The sequence below is a fragment of the Phyllostomus hastatus genome, unplaced genomic scaffold (assembly GCF_019186645.2).
Source record: "Phyllostomus hastatus isolate PE091 unplaced genomic scaffold, TTU_PhHast_1.1 phas_contig_159, whole genome shotgun sequence".
Taxonomy (NCBI): Eukaryota; Metazoa; Chordata; class Mammalia; order Chiroptera; family Phyllostomidae; genus Phyllostomus; species Phyllostomus hastatus.
The window spans coordinates 5,196,927-5,211,440 of NW_025333640.1; the positions used below are offsets into that span (position 1 = coordinate 5,196,927).

At 51.4% G+C, this 14,514-nt stretch overlaps 1 protein-coding gene across 1 annotated transcript; it reads left to right on the forward strand.

The window, feature by feature from the left end:
- The first annotated feature begins 1,760 nt into the window (after nt 1-1,760).
- On the forward strand, nt 1,761-14,184 carry THEG (theg spermatid protein). Its single transcript, XM_045831369.1, is given in 9 exon segments — nt 1,761-2,068; nt 3,198-3,314; nt 3,559-3,630; nt 4,028-4,089; nt 6,358-6,427; nt 9,059-9,176; nt 10,085-10,244; nt 13,867-14,013; nt 14,048-14,184. Coding segments are annotated over 9 exon segments (1,191 nt in total).
- The last annotated feature ends 330 nt before the right edge of the window (nt 14,185-14,514 follow it).

Genomic DNA, 14,514 nt, shown 5'->3' on the forward strand with positions numbered 1-14,514 from the left:
GAGGCAGCCAGACGTTCCATGCTGTGCAATCTTGGGCAGTGACTTGGCCTCTCTGGGCGCCATAGGGATGGCAATACCGAAATCCATCTCAAAGGACGGCCTTTTGGGAGGCTTCAAGTCGACGTGGCAAAGCATCAGCAAAGGCGCCTACATGCCCTTGAGAGGGGCGACCTCTTTTGGCCGCGCGGCAGTACTGCTGTTCCTCCCTGGCGCCAGCGGAAGAAAAAATCATTGGAGGCGTTCATTGAAACTGCGAGGGGCGGACCCGTTCTGGACGCAGGGATGCCAGGCGGGAGCAAGACAAGTACGGTTCCCGCCCAACTAAAGCCCATGCTCTAATGCGGTAAAAAGACAGTTACAAATGCAAAATAGAGTAAGATCGCTGTGAAGCACCACCAGAAAGTCCCCATAGATTCAGGTAGGAAAACGCATACCCTAGACAGGGGAGGGTTTTTGGAGGAGGTGATGATTAAGGTGAATCTTGGATGACTCGGCCACAAGAAAATCGAGAGGTGGGCTCACTGCAAAGCGACGAGAGATGAGCCTGGTGGGGACGCGGGGTCTGAACAGGCCAGCAGGAGGCCAGTGTAGCGGATGTGAGGCGTTCTCCCTCCGAGGACCCTGCGGGACTACCGGGACGCTTTGACAAACACACAGGGCAGGATCGTTGCATAACAGACAGCCCCCAATTAGTGGCTTAAAATCATGGAGATGCATTACTCCCCCTGATCCTGGGCTCAGCAAGCTAGCTCTCACTGAATGTGGTGTCTGCTGAGGCTGGAACGCTGGAGTGGCCTCTTCCCTCATTGTTTGGGAAGCTCCCCCCCACAGAGAAATCTCCAGGGTTGCCAAGTTCACAAGTTTGGCAATGCCACCAAAGACCCATCTTCAGCTTGTCATCCTCAGACTAGCAGGTATCATGGTCACGATATAGTTGCCTGAGCTCCAGACATTACAGACAGTCTCAAAACAAAACAAGAAGAGACAGGCTTCTTCCTTTTGTGTCCTTGTGGTTTCCCCCTCAGGTCTCCTACATCAGTCAGTCCTGAGAAAGTGACAGAAACCCTGGTGACCTAGGACCACCAACCAGCATTGCCTCATTGATCTGAGCACAGCAGGGGCCTCTTACTAAGAAGCAATGAAGGAGAAAGTCAGGTCTGCTCTAGCTCTGAGCGCTGCTCCTAACTTGACTGTTCGTTCAACAGTTCTTCCTGGGAGCCTTCTGTGGGTGGCTGCTGTTCTGCATGCCAGGACATGCAGAGTGGGGCGGTCTCAGGCCCTGGTGTGGAGAGGTGACTTTCTACAAAGCAGAGTAGAAAACAAGTAAGTTAACAACGTCATTTTAGCTGCTACTGAATGCCACAGAGGAGTCAAACAAGATTTTGGGATGCAGAGAGACCCAGGATCGCAGATGCCTTCCTGAGCAGGAGCTGGCCTGGGATGTGTGTGGGCAAAGGGTTCAAGCGGAAGGACCAACAAGTTCAAAGGCCCTGCAGAGGGGAACACACCTGGAATGTTCATGGACCGGGAGGGCAGAGTGACAGGAGAGGACAAATGAGGGGCCGCAGGAGCGAACTGGCCCCACAGGACCTTGTGGAGGGGCCATGAGCAGAGCTTCCACTGTATCCAGGTGATGGGCACCTGTAGAGTGGAATGTGGATGCTGAGAATGTGGGTAGGCCATTCTCCTGTTGCTCGGTGACTGCAGACTCACTGGGTGTGTTGGGAGCAAGGCTGAGAGGCTGGGGAAGGGCCTCATTCATGGGGGACCATCGGCAAAGTTTGGTGGACAAACGCCGTACCTTGGAGACTGAGGGCAAGTCAGAAGGGGAGCGATATGACGATGCCCTGAACCTCCAGAGCGTGGGATATGAGACCCTAGGGTCCAAGGATCCCAAAGACCAGGACTTAAATAATGGGGAGCTGGGGTCTGAAGACCAAGAAGAGGAAATTCCCCCTGAGGAGGTGCCCGAGGAAGAATTCCTGGATGCCCAGGACCCAGGAGAGGCCCCTCCAGCATTGAAGACTATTCTGAAGAAAGACGAGGAGGATGATGTACCTGAGATGAGGTAGGCATGGGGGTGGGGCTTACACAGGCTGGGGTGGGGCCCACGCACTGGGGAGAGAGTAGTATCCCCATGCCCACCCCATGCTCCTGTGGCCTTGGTTTGTTGCTGCTGGTGCGGGTCTCCCCTGGGTCCAGGTAGTCATTCTAGGGTGAGGGTGTCAGACGGGTCAGGTGGCACCTCACTGGCCTCTGAGGCTAGGTCGTCAAACATGTCCAGGTTGCAGGTGGATTATAGTGGAAAACCCTATAAAAATGAGAATTTTGGAGTGGGAAAAGGTTCAGATGCCAGAGTCGAGAGGTCAGGAAGGGTGGTCCTCACTTAGAGAGAAAGAGAAATGGGGAAAAATCACCAGCTCAGAAGCTGCAAGTATTCCAACCACCTCAAATTGCAGAAATGTTTAAACTGGCTGGGAGAGCATGTTCTGGGTGGACTGAAAGTTGGTGAATTGAGCCTTTGTGGGAGTGATTTTTGGAAATGAGTGGCACCCTGGAAACAGCCAGGTATCCCCTGGCAGATTCAGCGTGTGCGTCCCTCCCTCCTTCCTCCCCTGGGCCACGTTCCTGGCTCTTCTGGGCTGTGACTGTCCAGGCAGGAAGGGGCCCAGTGGGTTAGCAGGAGCTGGCCGCTGTCCCCCTGCTTCGGCAGCCCCCTTCCTGAGCGGCATCTCCTACGCTGCAGGTGGACATCTGCTGGCATGGCCTGTGACGTGTCGGGCAGTGTTGCGGAGGAAATGGTGCAGGACAGGGACAGGGGCCCAGGGAAGACCTGTGAGTCCATGGCTGCAGGGAGTGAGAAGGCCCTGTCCCTCCCGTAGTCTGAGGGCTTCCTGGGGCCTCTCTGTAGCTCAGTCCTGCTTGCGGGCCTGGATACACGCGAGATGAGAAAACCTCTTGTGTAATTACTGCGACCATCCTGTGAGGTGGGGCCAGGTCTCTATTCCCTCGCGCAGAGGAGGGGGCGGGGCCACCCGGCCAGAGTCACACATCTGGCTGCTGATGGAGTGAAGATTGCAGTCCACATCTTTTGAAGCCAGAATTCGGCCCCAGAGAGGCCCCTTCGTAGGGTGAGGAGATTCAGGAGGTGCAGAAAAACCAGCAACTCCAGCCTCACCACTCAACTCTTCCCAAAGCCGGCTGTCCATCACCCAGAGGTTCCCTGGCACCTCCATGGTAAGAAGGAGGAAGAAGAGGAGGAGACTTTTTGAATTGGCAAAACCCAAGACCAACTGGCAAGTTCTGAAAGACAGGTGAGGGGTTTGGGCAGTCTTGCTGGAGGCAGGGATGGGGGTCTGAAAAGAGGTGAGCAGCCCCTGGGGGTCCCATCTATTTATGTGCATAGTAAACTTGGGGTGAAAAGCCAGGGTGCCAACAGTGGGGACTTGGGGGGATGCAGTGGCCAGAGGTGGCCTCTGGATGCTGGCCCAGGAGAGAGAGGCATTTGAGTACATGGGAGCTGCAGAGCAAGGCAGGGGCTGGGCTGTCTCACCGCAGGATGGGGTGCTGCTGTAAGGGCTATGCCTGGATCTCCCCATGCATGAGGACCTTGCAGTTCTGTGTCTACTGGTAAGTCCCAGGGTGTCTCCTCTCACCGTCTTCTGTCCATGTTGGGGGGAACATCCAGGCCCCAGGACCCTTTCCTTAGTTACGCCTTCTTTCCCAGCTTCCCACTTCTCTGCACATCAGCCTCACTCAAAATAATCTGTATTTCCCCACGACTCTCCGATTTTCTCCCTGTGCCCCTCTCCGACCTGCTCCTCTCTTGAGCCTCCTCGTTCTCTGCTTCCTTCCCGCTGGCCGCTCCACCCCGTCTTCCTCCCGCTGCCCTGCCTCTGCTTCACTGTCTTTCTGTCTGCGCGTGTGTCTGTGTTTATGGGGTGCCCTGAGTTCTGTTTCAGAGCGGGGCGCAGGAAGCCTCTGCCCTGGCTTCCCTCACCCTGAGCCACGCCTGGGTGCCTTCCAGGCCATCCGTGTACTGGACAGAGAAGTTTCTGGAAGACACCACTCTCACTGTCACGATGCCTGGTAGGTTGAGCCCATCCTCCATCTCTACTCTGTGTTAGTGGCTGCATGGCTCAGGGGTTGGCCAGAGGTGGCCCTTGTCCCAGCCATGGCACCTGGCCAGTCTGTCTGATATGCTGCTCCTGGCCTCCTGGTGCTGGGTCATCCCCACCTCACCCAACCAGTGCCCTGCTCTGAATGGAGAGACTTCAGGGACTCCCCTGGCCCTAACGCCCCTGGGAGTCCTTGTGGCTCCTCCCCTTCTTCTGTCTCCCAGGAGTGTCTGTCCCCCACCATGTTCGGGGGGCTCATCTCTGGACTGTACCCCTGGAGAAGCCAGAGCCAGCTGGCAGCTGGTCCTAGGGGTGAGGGGCGTGGGGCAAATCCTCCAGGGGAAATCCCAGTTTGCACCACCGTGAAAAGGGGGTTAGTATTAACTTTACAAAAAGTCTTCTTTCTTCCCTCTCACAATGGTTTCTACCTTTTTTGAGAGTACTGGACTCCTTCAAATAAAACACTTCAAGAAACATTATTACTGTGGAGAAGTAAAGGACCCAGTGAACACTAAGGCCCTGGAAACCCTAGGCCTGCACAAACCTCAGACCGAAATCCACTTTCCCAACCTGGGGGGTTATGGGAGCCTATCCAGGAACCAATGGGCCTGAGCTCCTGTTCCAGCCCCGCCGCTCTCATCCTGTGTTCTTGAGTAAGGGACTTCAGGCCTCTGAGGCTGTTGTTTCCAGAGTGGGGACAGCAAAGGCCACTCCTCTGCAAAGTGTCTGGTGCTGAGCTGTCTGGGCCCATAGTTCCTCACATCATGCCTGTTGGTCTAGCCCAGGGAAAGCTGAATTCAGTAGGAAGAAAACCCCTGGGGGTGTGATGTGGACATTGCAGCATTGTGGCTGAGACAAGACAAATTCACACGGACTACCGAGTCCTGTGGAGGAAAAGGGACGGCATAGCCACTCTCTCAAGAGGAGAGTGAGCTGACCCTTGCCTTGACAAGCTTTTATTGCCTTTCTGGGCACATTACATTGAAGATGGTCCTCATTTACTATGTACAGGTTCGCTTTAGGTGGTTACCTTTTACAGAAAACAAAGCAGAGGATGTTGCTAATTACATCACAGAAGCAGGATATTTGCAAATACAAAGGGAAAAGTAGTTGAACTGGTTATACTCATCCTTGGGAGGTTTAGCATAGTTTTTAGGAAGTTACTTTAAAGATATGCAGTAAATGTTTGCTGCCTCAATTCAGGGTGAGGGAGTTTTAGCAAAAGCAAATCTCATAGCAGCCTAGGTACAATACAGGCCTGATTCCCCATGGGAGAACCTATCCATGGATGTGACTCCTGTGTGCTGGACCTTGCTTTCCATTGACCTTTCTGAGTGGGAGCTGGGCCCACACCATGCAGTAGGGTCTCCTATATTTCCCCCCTTGTTGTTAGTTAGGACTGCTATATATCCCACAAAGCTTGCTACTTGCTGGTCTCTCACATGACCCTGGGAAAATAATTTGCAAATGCATCAAAGTACACAGAGCATTATTGTAATCAGTAAGCAACCAGTGGCTCTAAAGACCCACATTCTCAGATTAAGCCCATCAATCATTGTCAGGCAGTAATGATCAAATAATAGATAACATTCAAAGAACTATGAGGGCTTATTTAGAGTCAGGGTCAGATAGCTAAAGGGCCATAAAATTTTGGGGAAACAAACTCATTTCAGGCTTGGACCCTTATCATTTAAATTGAGGGTATTGGCAAAGCAGGTTTCATAGGATTTTATGTATTACTTTCTTAGGCCTGATCACCCCGGGGAACCTGCTCTTTCCAGCACAGGGCTGCACCCACCTTTGACATTGTTTCAGGCTTAGGTTGACCAGGGGAAGTAAGGCAGCCAAGTGATTAGGAGACTTCTTGCAGACAGAAAGAGGACTCAGGCTATGTCAAAGCTGAGGGGCAAGGGCCTATCACCCCCTTTTTCTATAGCCTCCCAAGTCCTTCCATGAGGGACCCCTTGTGGCCATGTCTGTCTTAGGTCTTCCCTCCCTTGAGAAATCTTACCCGTCAATGGCTAACTGGTCACGCACTGGGGACCAGGCAGGGTGGAGTAAAGTGGGCAGAGGTGGTGCTCCTGCCAGGGACATAAGCTTCATCTCCTCAGTGGCTTAGGGTTCCAAGGTCTGCCACTCAGCCTTAGCCATGGGGGGATTACAGCTTCTGAAACCAGGCATCATGGTTCCCAACAGGGGTGGATGTGTTTCAAGTTGGGGCTGTTTCCCATTTGTGTAGCAGTGTCCCGCCGATTGGAGGAGCTGGCTCAACCTAGAAGGTTCTGCTTGGATTATTACAGCAACAAAAGGTGAGGAGGGGAGGGTTGGGTGAGCACGCTGAGGACAGAGTTTGGCAGAAAACCTTTCCCTTTAATTGAAAGGGTACAGCAGGGGGAGTGTTCAGCTCCTGGGATTAGATAACCCAAGTCCACACTGGATGCCTGCAGACAGGCCCTTGACCCTCGGGGTCTTTGTTCTCCACCTGCAGAACAGATGGCCGTGGAGAACACACAAAAGATACTTAGCACAATGCCTGCTGGAGAAAGTGCTGAGTAACGTCATTTATCACCTTCATGGGTTTTGTTGACTCTGAAAGCTAGTAATTGTAAGAGATTGTTAGTTTATGTACAACTAGTGAATTAATTCTTTGTTATTAATTAGAACTTTCGTGCTTGTCACAATGGTGAAAGGGGTTGGTTGGAGTGTGGAGGGCCTGAGCAAAAAAGAAAAAAAGAGAGAGAAAACTCATGGACACGGACAACAGTGTGGTGATTGCCAGGAGGAGTGGGGAATAAGTGGGGGGATAAATGGTGATGGACAAAGGCTTGGGGTGTGAACACACCATACAGTACAGATGATGTGTTATAGAATTGTGCACCTGAAACCTGTAGAATTTTGTTAGCCAGTGTTACCCCAATAAATTCAATAAAAAGGAAAAGTGATCTTTAGCATTATTTGGACATAACTTTTAATTACTTATCTTGATGCATGGCCTAATGTCATAGATGTCCTGTAGGGGCCAGAGCCGCAGCCGCTCTGGTTACTAAGCTGGGCCCTGGAGGTGCGCCCTCTGCCCCATATGGGCTGTGCATCCTCCTCTTGTCATGGTGCCTTGATTGCTGTTGGCACATCTATTGGAGGAATTCATCCCCAGGCCTGTCAGTTTCTGGCGACCACGAGGACTGTGCAGGGGCCCGCTTGTGAACAATGTTGGGTGGTGGTCCTTCAGTGTGGTCTGACACTACCCACTGGGTGCTCTGGGCCAAGTCAGTCACCATCTGTGTTTTGCAGATGGCTGCTGCTTGTGCTGGGCTTGAAGGTGCCTAGGTGAGGCCAAGCTGTGAACCAAGGCTGGCTGCTGCTAGTGTCAGGCCTGGGGACGCTTAGGGTGAGGTATGGGGCTCGCTGAGGCCAGATGCTGGTTGTTTGAGAGATTTTAGGAAAATCTGAAGCAGGAACCAAGATAGGTCATTTGCATGAAAAATCCACTGGAAACAGCTTGGGTGGGCCCACAAGTTGGGTTGGGTGGTGTCTCAAGGAATCACCAGCGTGGGGCAAACAGTGTGAGCCAGGTTGGAAGAATCTCAGGTAAGGTGCCACCTGCTGGTTCTGTGGGAAGAGGGCTCATGAAAGGAACAATGACCTCTGCCAGCACCTCTCTCTGGGAGAAAGCTGCCTTCCTCTTCATTCTCATCCTGATGCCAGACAATTCAGATCCTCCCCATATGTCTCTGGTGTCTTTCAACCTGCTGCCCCAGAGCAGGAGCTCAGAGGGAGTGAGTCTCAGTAAGTCTGTGCATGGGCCCTTTAAGAGGAATTCCTGAGACTCCGGAAGCCCTCCATCTCTCTCAGCCTCAATCCCTGCTGGGTTTTGCAGCCAGAAGTTATGGGAATTTCTCTTCCTGGCATTGGAACCCATGGCTGGGGGACTTGGGGTGGAGCTGGGACCTTTTACTACTCAGGAGGGACCTCTGCAGCCAAGATACCCTTCCCAATTTTTATCTGCCACAAGTGGGTGTGGGGCCAGCCTTTTCCTCATTTCTGCCCCTCCTACCAATCTCAGTTTGGCTCCTTTAATTCCCTCGTTGTAGGACTTCCATTCAGCAGATTTCAGGTGGTTCTGAATGATGGTGTTTCTGTCATTTAGTTGTAATTTTGATGGTGCTGTGGGAGGAGGCGAGTCCCACTTTTACTGATGCCATCACCTTGACCGGATGTCTGAATCATTTTTTGATTCAGAGATGCCGGCATGTTCCACACACTGTTTTAAGCCTGTTTTGTGAAAATAACTTTTTGCTTTAATGCTGAATCATAGTGTAATCTGAAGGCAATTTACACTGCAATTAGACTTAACATCTCTAAAGCCAAGAACACATGTAGCTTGACCGAGGTTACTTCAGTGAGAACAGCTACATCCACACACAGACGAGGAGACTTCGGAGCTTCTGATGTCCAGCGGGCAGCATGTCTAAGCTGCATCCCGACCTCGGAGATGTGATAATATGAGAAGCTTGCCTTAGATCAAGGAGACACAGCTTTATTTCTGGAGCAGAGGCCTAGCTGAGACCTGATTTTAGGAGGTGTGGGCTCAGCAAACCCAGTGGAAGTTCACTGTCCCAGCTTTCTGTGACAGCTGCTGGACACAAACTATTATCCCTCATGTTCACATCTGAACCCACGCCCTGGTGACAGGGTGTGGGGAGAAAGCCCTGGGGGGATGACCTCGGGACAGTGTCGCCTGGTTTTGAGAACACACAGGGACTCCTGTTGGGGATTCTTTTATGAATCCCTTCTTGGAGGCGTCTTCCAAACCCTCCACTTTCCCAGGTTCTCCCTTCTCCCAAGAATCAGAGAGGAGCTGAGAAAGAGGTGACACACCCAGAAACGTGCAGACATGTCCCCCTTTGGCTGAACTAGTCTCAAATGTGGATGTCCCCTAGGATTACCCCCATTCATCCCACTCCTCGGTCTACCTTGGACTACCGATCATCTAGTCGCTTGATAGAACTGGCCACCCCGAGGATCCGGAATAACATTTGGAGCATAAACATGTCTGAGGTAGGTGCTTCACACTCCTGAGACCCTTGCCTCAACAGTCAGGGCACTGACCCCAGTCAGTGGGCTGGGGTCAGGGGCCTTGGACGGACAAGCGGGAACAGACTCCAGAGCAATAGGTGTGTGACTTTGACCAGCTGTGTTAGTTTCATTTTATACTTTACCATGTACATGGACCCATAAACCACAACCTTCGTATTTTTAACGTATATATGTGGTGTCTTAATTCTTGCTTTCCCTCTCAATATTTGTTTTCTAGAGCATTTCATGCTGATTTATATAGAAGCAACACTTTAACTGCGGGATCTCGTTCTGTCCCATGAATACACCACAGTTAGCTTTCCCAGTCCCTACTGAGGGACACTAGGTTGTCTGCAGCTGCAGTGCGCACCAGTACGATCAAACCCCCATGCCCCTCCCCCAGGCATTTCTCTGTATGGCGGTCATCACCATACAGGCTGTGCATATGCTCAGCCTCACCTGAGATGGACAAACTTCTCTCCAAAGTGCTTGTACTCATTTACTCTACCACCAGCCATGCATGAGGATGTCTCTACCCCCACTCCCCAGGGCTTGACACTGTCAGACTCTTTGATTTTTGCCACATTTGTTTGCCTGCAGTGATATTGTGTTGTTTTAATTTACATCTCCCTGGTCAACAGAGAGGATTGTTGACCATTTAGGTTTACTGTCCTGTATGATTAGCCTAGCACCCTATGGATTTTTGGGTCATTGATTTAGAGGTGCTCTTTACATGTGATAGCTACCAAGCCTTTTGCTGAACACATTGCAAACTAACTTCTTTCCATTCACTCATCTGTCTCTTGGTGTTGCTTATGAGATCTCTTTGATCCAGGGACTCTGAGGAATCACGGGCTGTTTTACTCCTTCCCCACTCATTCTGTTTCCAGGTGTCCCAAGTGTCCAGGGCAGCCCAGGTTGCCACCCCCAGTTCGAGGATCCTCCAGCTGGCAAAGCCCAGAGCTCCAGCCACTCTGCTGGACGAATGGGACCCTGTTCCAAAACCCAAGCCACGTGTGTCAGACTATAACCGGCTCCTTTACTTGGCCAGTAAGTAGGTCCTCATGTTTGTCCCCACTGGACAGAGGCAGGGAGGGGAGCAGTCAGAAGACATGGACTTTAGGTTCACTTCTGCCAGATATGTGCTTCCCTCTTCCTTCATCTCCTCCCTTAGCTGCAGACCAGCTGTCAGATTACTGTGGACAAGTCCTACTGTGCAGGTTCCCAGAGGAAAAGAGGCAGAAGTTAGAAGGGATTGTGGTCATTCAGCTGAGTGCTGTTGGAGTGGGTCTACCAGAAGGATGAGTGGGTGCAGAAGAGATAGTTGTGGGACAGGGCCAGGGACAAGGAGCCAAGCTGAGGTGAAGGGTAGCTTGGAACTGGCGTTGGCCTGATTCTTCTCTGTCCTTTAAAACAAATGAAATTCCCGGTCCCCTCATGACAACAGTGATGAACTAACTGTGGGGGACTGGGAAAATGCGGGAGAGCCTAAAGGAGCAAAGAATCCCACCCAAAGACAATGCAGTTCGGCGTGTTGCATTCTGGGTGTAACACAGAGTTACATGCAGAGCCACGAATGCATGCAGTGGCATGTGTGCCTGTGAGTGTGCACCTTCCAAGTGCTCTCCCTACTAGTCCCCTCCTGTCACGCCCCACGTCCAGTGCCCTGAGAACTCCTGTGGGCTTGGCCTTCTGAGCATATGGAGAACTCGCGCTCATCCACGCTCATCTGCTCCTGGGCCAGAGCAGTTGCCTCCACCCTTGTCCCTGGTGCCACCCTTGTCCATTTCCCATGTGACAGCCACAGAGGTCTTGCTGAATTTAAGTTGGGCACCACCCTTCCCTGCTCATGACTCTCCCAGGGCCCCCGTCTCACTCCGTGAGGCCCACGGGCCCTCGGGATCTGTGCCCCTCTGCCCCTCTGCCTCCCTGACCTGGGTCCACTCCTGCTGCCTGGAACCCTGACCACAGACACCTGCAGTCTCACTCCTCTGCCTTCTGTACGGTGGTGCTCCAATCTGTCCTCTCAGCGGGGCCTGTCTGAGCTCCCCACTTAACCCATGAGCTGTGCCTGCCTCTGGACACCCGTGTGCACCTGGGCTGCTCTCTGTACTCTTTGTCTGTAGCACCTGTCAAGTTTCGAACATATGTGCTTACCATATATTTATGTGTCTATTTATCCTTCATGGTCTGTTATACGCGAGGCCTGCGATGTCAGAGGCTTTGGAGATCCTGTGTGTCCCCGCTCCTGGCACATAGCCGCTGGAGAGAGTAACCATAGCCACTGGAGAGCGTAACTGGCCATTCTGGTTTACTCTGCTCTATCATTTTCCCAGTTTCCTACTTTCTGTGTTTTTGGTTATTCATTTGGAGCACTAAAAAAAAAAAAGATTTTATTTATTTTTTTACAGAGGGGAAGGGAGGGAGAAAGAGAAATATCAGTGTGTGGTTGCCTCTTGAGCATCCCCCATTAAGGACCTGGCCCACAACCTAGGCATGGGCCCCCAATGGGAACTGAACCGGTGGCCCTTTGGTTCATAGGCTGGTGCTCAATCCCGGGCTGGAGCAATTTTTTAATATATATATAAGATGATCACTAATCCTTTGTTGAGAACATTGCAAAATAACTTCTCCCCAGTCCATCTCTTTTCTTTTAACTGTGTTTACAGGATCTTTTGTTTGTTTAATTTATTCACGTATCCATTTCCTTAATACTTATTAGATGATTGGATAAATGAATGAAAACATATGCGCACATATGCACTGCTGCATTAGACCATTCTGTTTCTCTCTCACACATACCTGGGACATAAACATACACACATTTGTGCAGACACACTTGTGTACATATGCGTCCATGTCTCAGATGTACCTATAAATGCACGTTCATGTGTTTATAAGAATGGTGTCAGAGTGTGCTTTTCAAACAGCAAACTCCTACCTGCTAATGGGTGTGACCAACATTTTAAAAAATGAAATGATGACACATGAAGAGCATGAACTGTGTAGGAGGGTGTGAGTCCATGTTTCTCTGTGTGTCCACATATGTGCTGTGTGGCAGTGGACTCAGTCAACAGAGTTTAAAAGCCCAGACTTACTACAATGGTGGAAATGTTCCAGAATTCTCACAGAAGAGTTCAGAGAAGGCTGAGTTCTGGGCAGGGTCTTCCCAGCCCCCCAGGGGACCACTGAGTCTCTCTTCCCCTTTGGAAGGAATGGCCATCTGCCTGGCAAATCTCTGGAATAGGCTCTATGGCCTTGTCCAGCAGTGGGCCTGTGTGGGCTTGTGGCTGCCCAGAGGAAGGGACCACAGTCTCTGTCATCAAGGGCCCCTCCCCTGAGCCACTGCCTGTCTCCTGAGAAGAGGGCTGGGGTGGCCTTTTCCGTTTGCACAGAGGCTCTAAACAAAGGGGTTTAGAAAGGAGGCTGCAGCACTCCTGAAAGCCGAGGATCCTGAGGCTCCCAGACAACGAAGCCTAAGGCAGTGATCAGTGGTGATCCCCCCTCCCTTCCAGTCCCTAAGCCACGCACTGCAGTTCGCTGTAAAGGAAGGGGTGGCAGAGCAGCGGCAAGGAGGGAGCCTGGCTGAGCCATGGGTCTCTGCTCCTGAGATCTGTCTGTCCCTGGCAGCAGCCACAGGCCACGTATGGCTGCTTCAGTGAAATTAAAACCAATCAATCAGTTGATCTAAATAAATTGATTTCATTAAAATTAAGTAGAAGAGAACTCCAGTCCATATCAGGTGCTCTCACATGAGGCTGGTAGGAGCCGCATCGCCAGCACTTCTGAGAGGGCCTGGCTGAGGCTACAGTCTTGTTGGACAGTGAGGGAAGGAGCCTAGAAGAATGTGGTGGAAGGCTGAGTCCTGCAAGTGCCTGTGCATCCAGGGAGCTGCCCTTGGGTCCACTCAGCAGGCCTGCAGGGCCCACCAAGGGGAGATGCTTCCCATTGCTCACCCCTTCTCGCCGCCATGACATCAGAGCAGGGAGGAGAATGTGAAAGGGCCTGCTGAACCCTCACCTAACCCTAGCCACAAGGACACTTTTGGCCAGCCCTCTGAGTCCCCCTGTCTGGGATGTGGGCATTTGAAATACTTTTTTTCTTTACAATTCACTCATACTTTTTTTGTTTATTTTTTTACAATTCACCCTTTAAGAGAAATGTACAATTCATTATACCCCCCTAAAAAATAAAGTGTATATTCATTGCTTTTTAGTATACTCACAGAGTTGTGTACCCATCATCACAATGGATTTTAGAACATTTTCGTCACCACAAAGAGAAACCTAACGACCATTGGCAGTCCTTCTCCATCTTGTTACCAGCCCCTGGCACCCACTAATCCACTTCCTGCCTTTATGGATTTGCCTGTTCTGGGCGTTTCACATGAATGGAATCACACACTGTGTGTGGCCTTTTGTGTCTGGCTCCTCTCATTGAGCTTCATGTGTTCAAGGTTCATCTATATCGTGACCTTTGTCATTGCTTCATTCCTTTTTATAGCTCAGTAATATCCCAGTGTGTGGATGGGACATGTTTTTTTATTCCTTTGTTAACAGAGAGGCCACTGAACTTGGGAACTTTGACCTAGCAGGTTGATCTCTGTAAGGGGAGTGGCTGCATGCCTAAGGCTCTGGTGCCTTATGCTGCCACTCTCTCCTGCCCTCTCTAGTGCCCAAGGTCCAGTCAGAGAAGTGTATTCCTGACCGAAATCCACGCTGGGAGGTGCTGGACGTCACCAAGAAGGCGGTGGCCAGTCCCCGGATCATCTCCCTGGCCCAGCCCAAAGTGCGCAAGGACCTCAACGAGGGCTATGACCCCTATTACATTTCCCCGGCTTCCCTGGCTGCTCGGGCATCCCCTCGCTTGTATGAGCTCGCCACCCCCAAAAGCATCACCAAGAAAGTTTGAGTGACTCAGGCCTGGCCTCCAAGGCCCCGTTCCCAGTAAACACCCAAGTGCATCTAACCTTGTGTGTGGCTGGCTCTAAGAATTTTGGCCTGTAGGAGGGAGGGCAAGCTGGAAGGCCAAAGGATTGTAGGAAGAAAATAATAATATTTATGTTCATATCCACCTGTGATTTGTACAGCCCTTTATTTCCCAAATCACTTTCCTCCACTGTCTTGAGTTTCTCTGATGTCACACTTCAGCCTCCCACAACTTCACAATTTCCCCCCAGAATGTCTTAGGTCCAGACTTGTTTATCTAACTACATGCTGGGTGCCCACAAAGACTGCAGACTCAGTGTGATCTCCACAATTAAACCAGCCCCCCTCTCTGACTCTGTGGCCTCCTTTCCCTCCTGCTGGTCTAAGAGGAG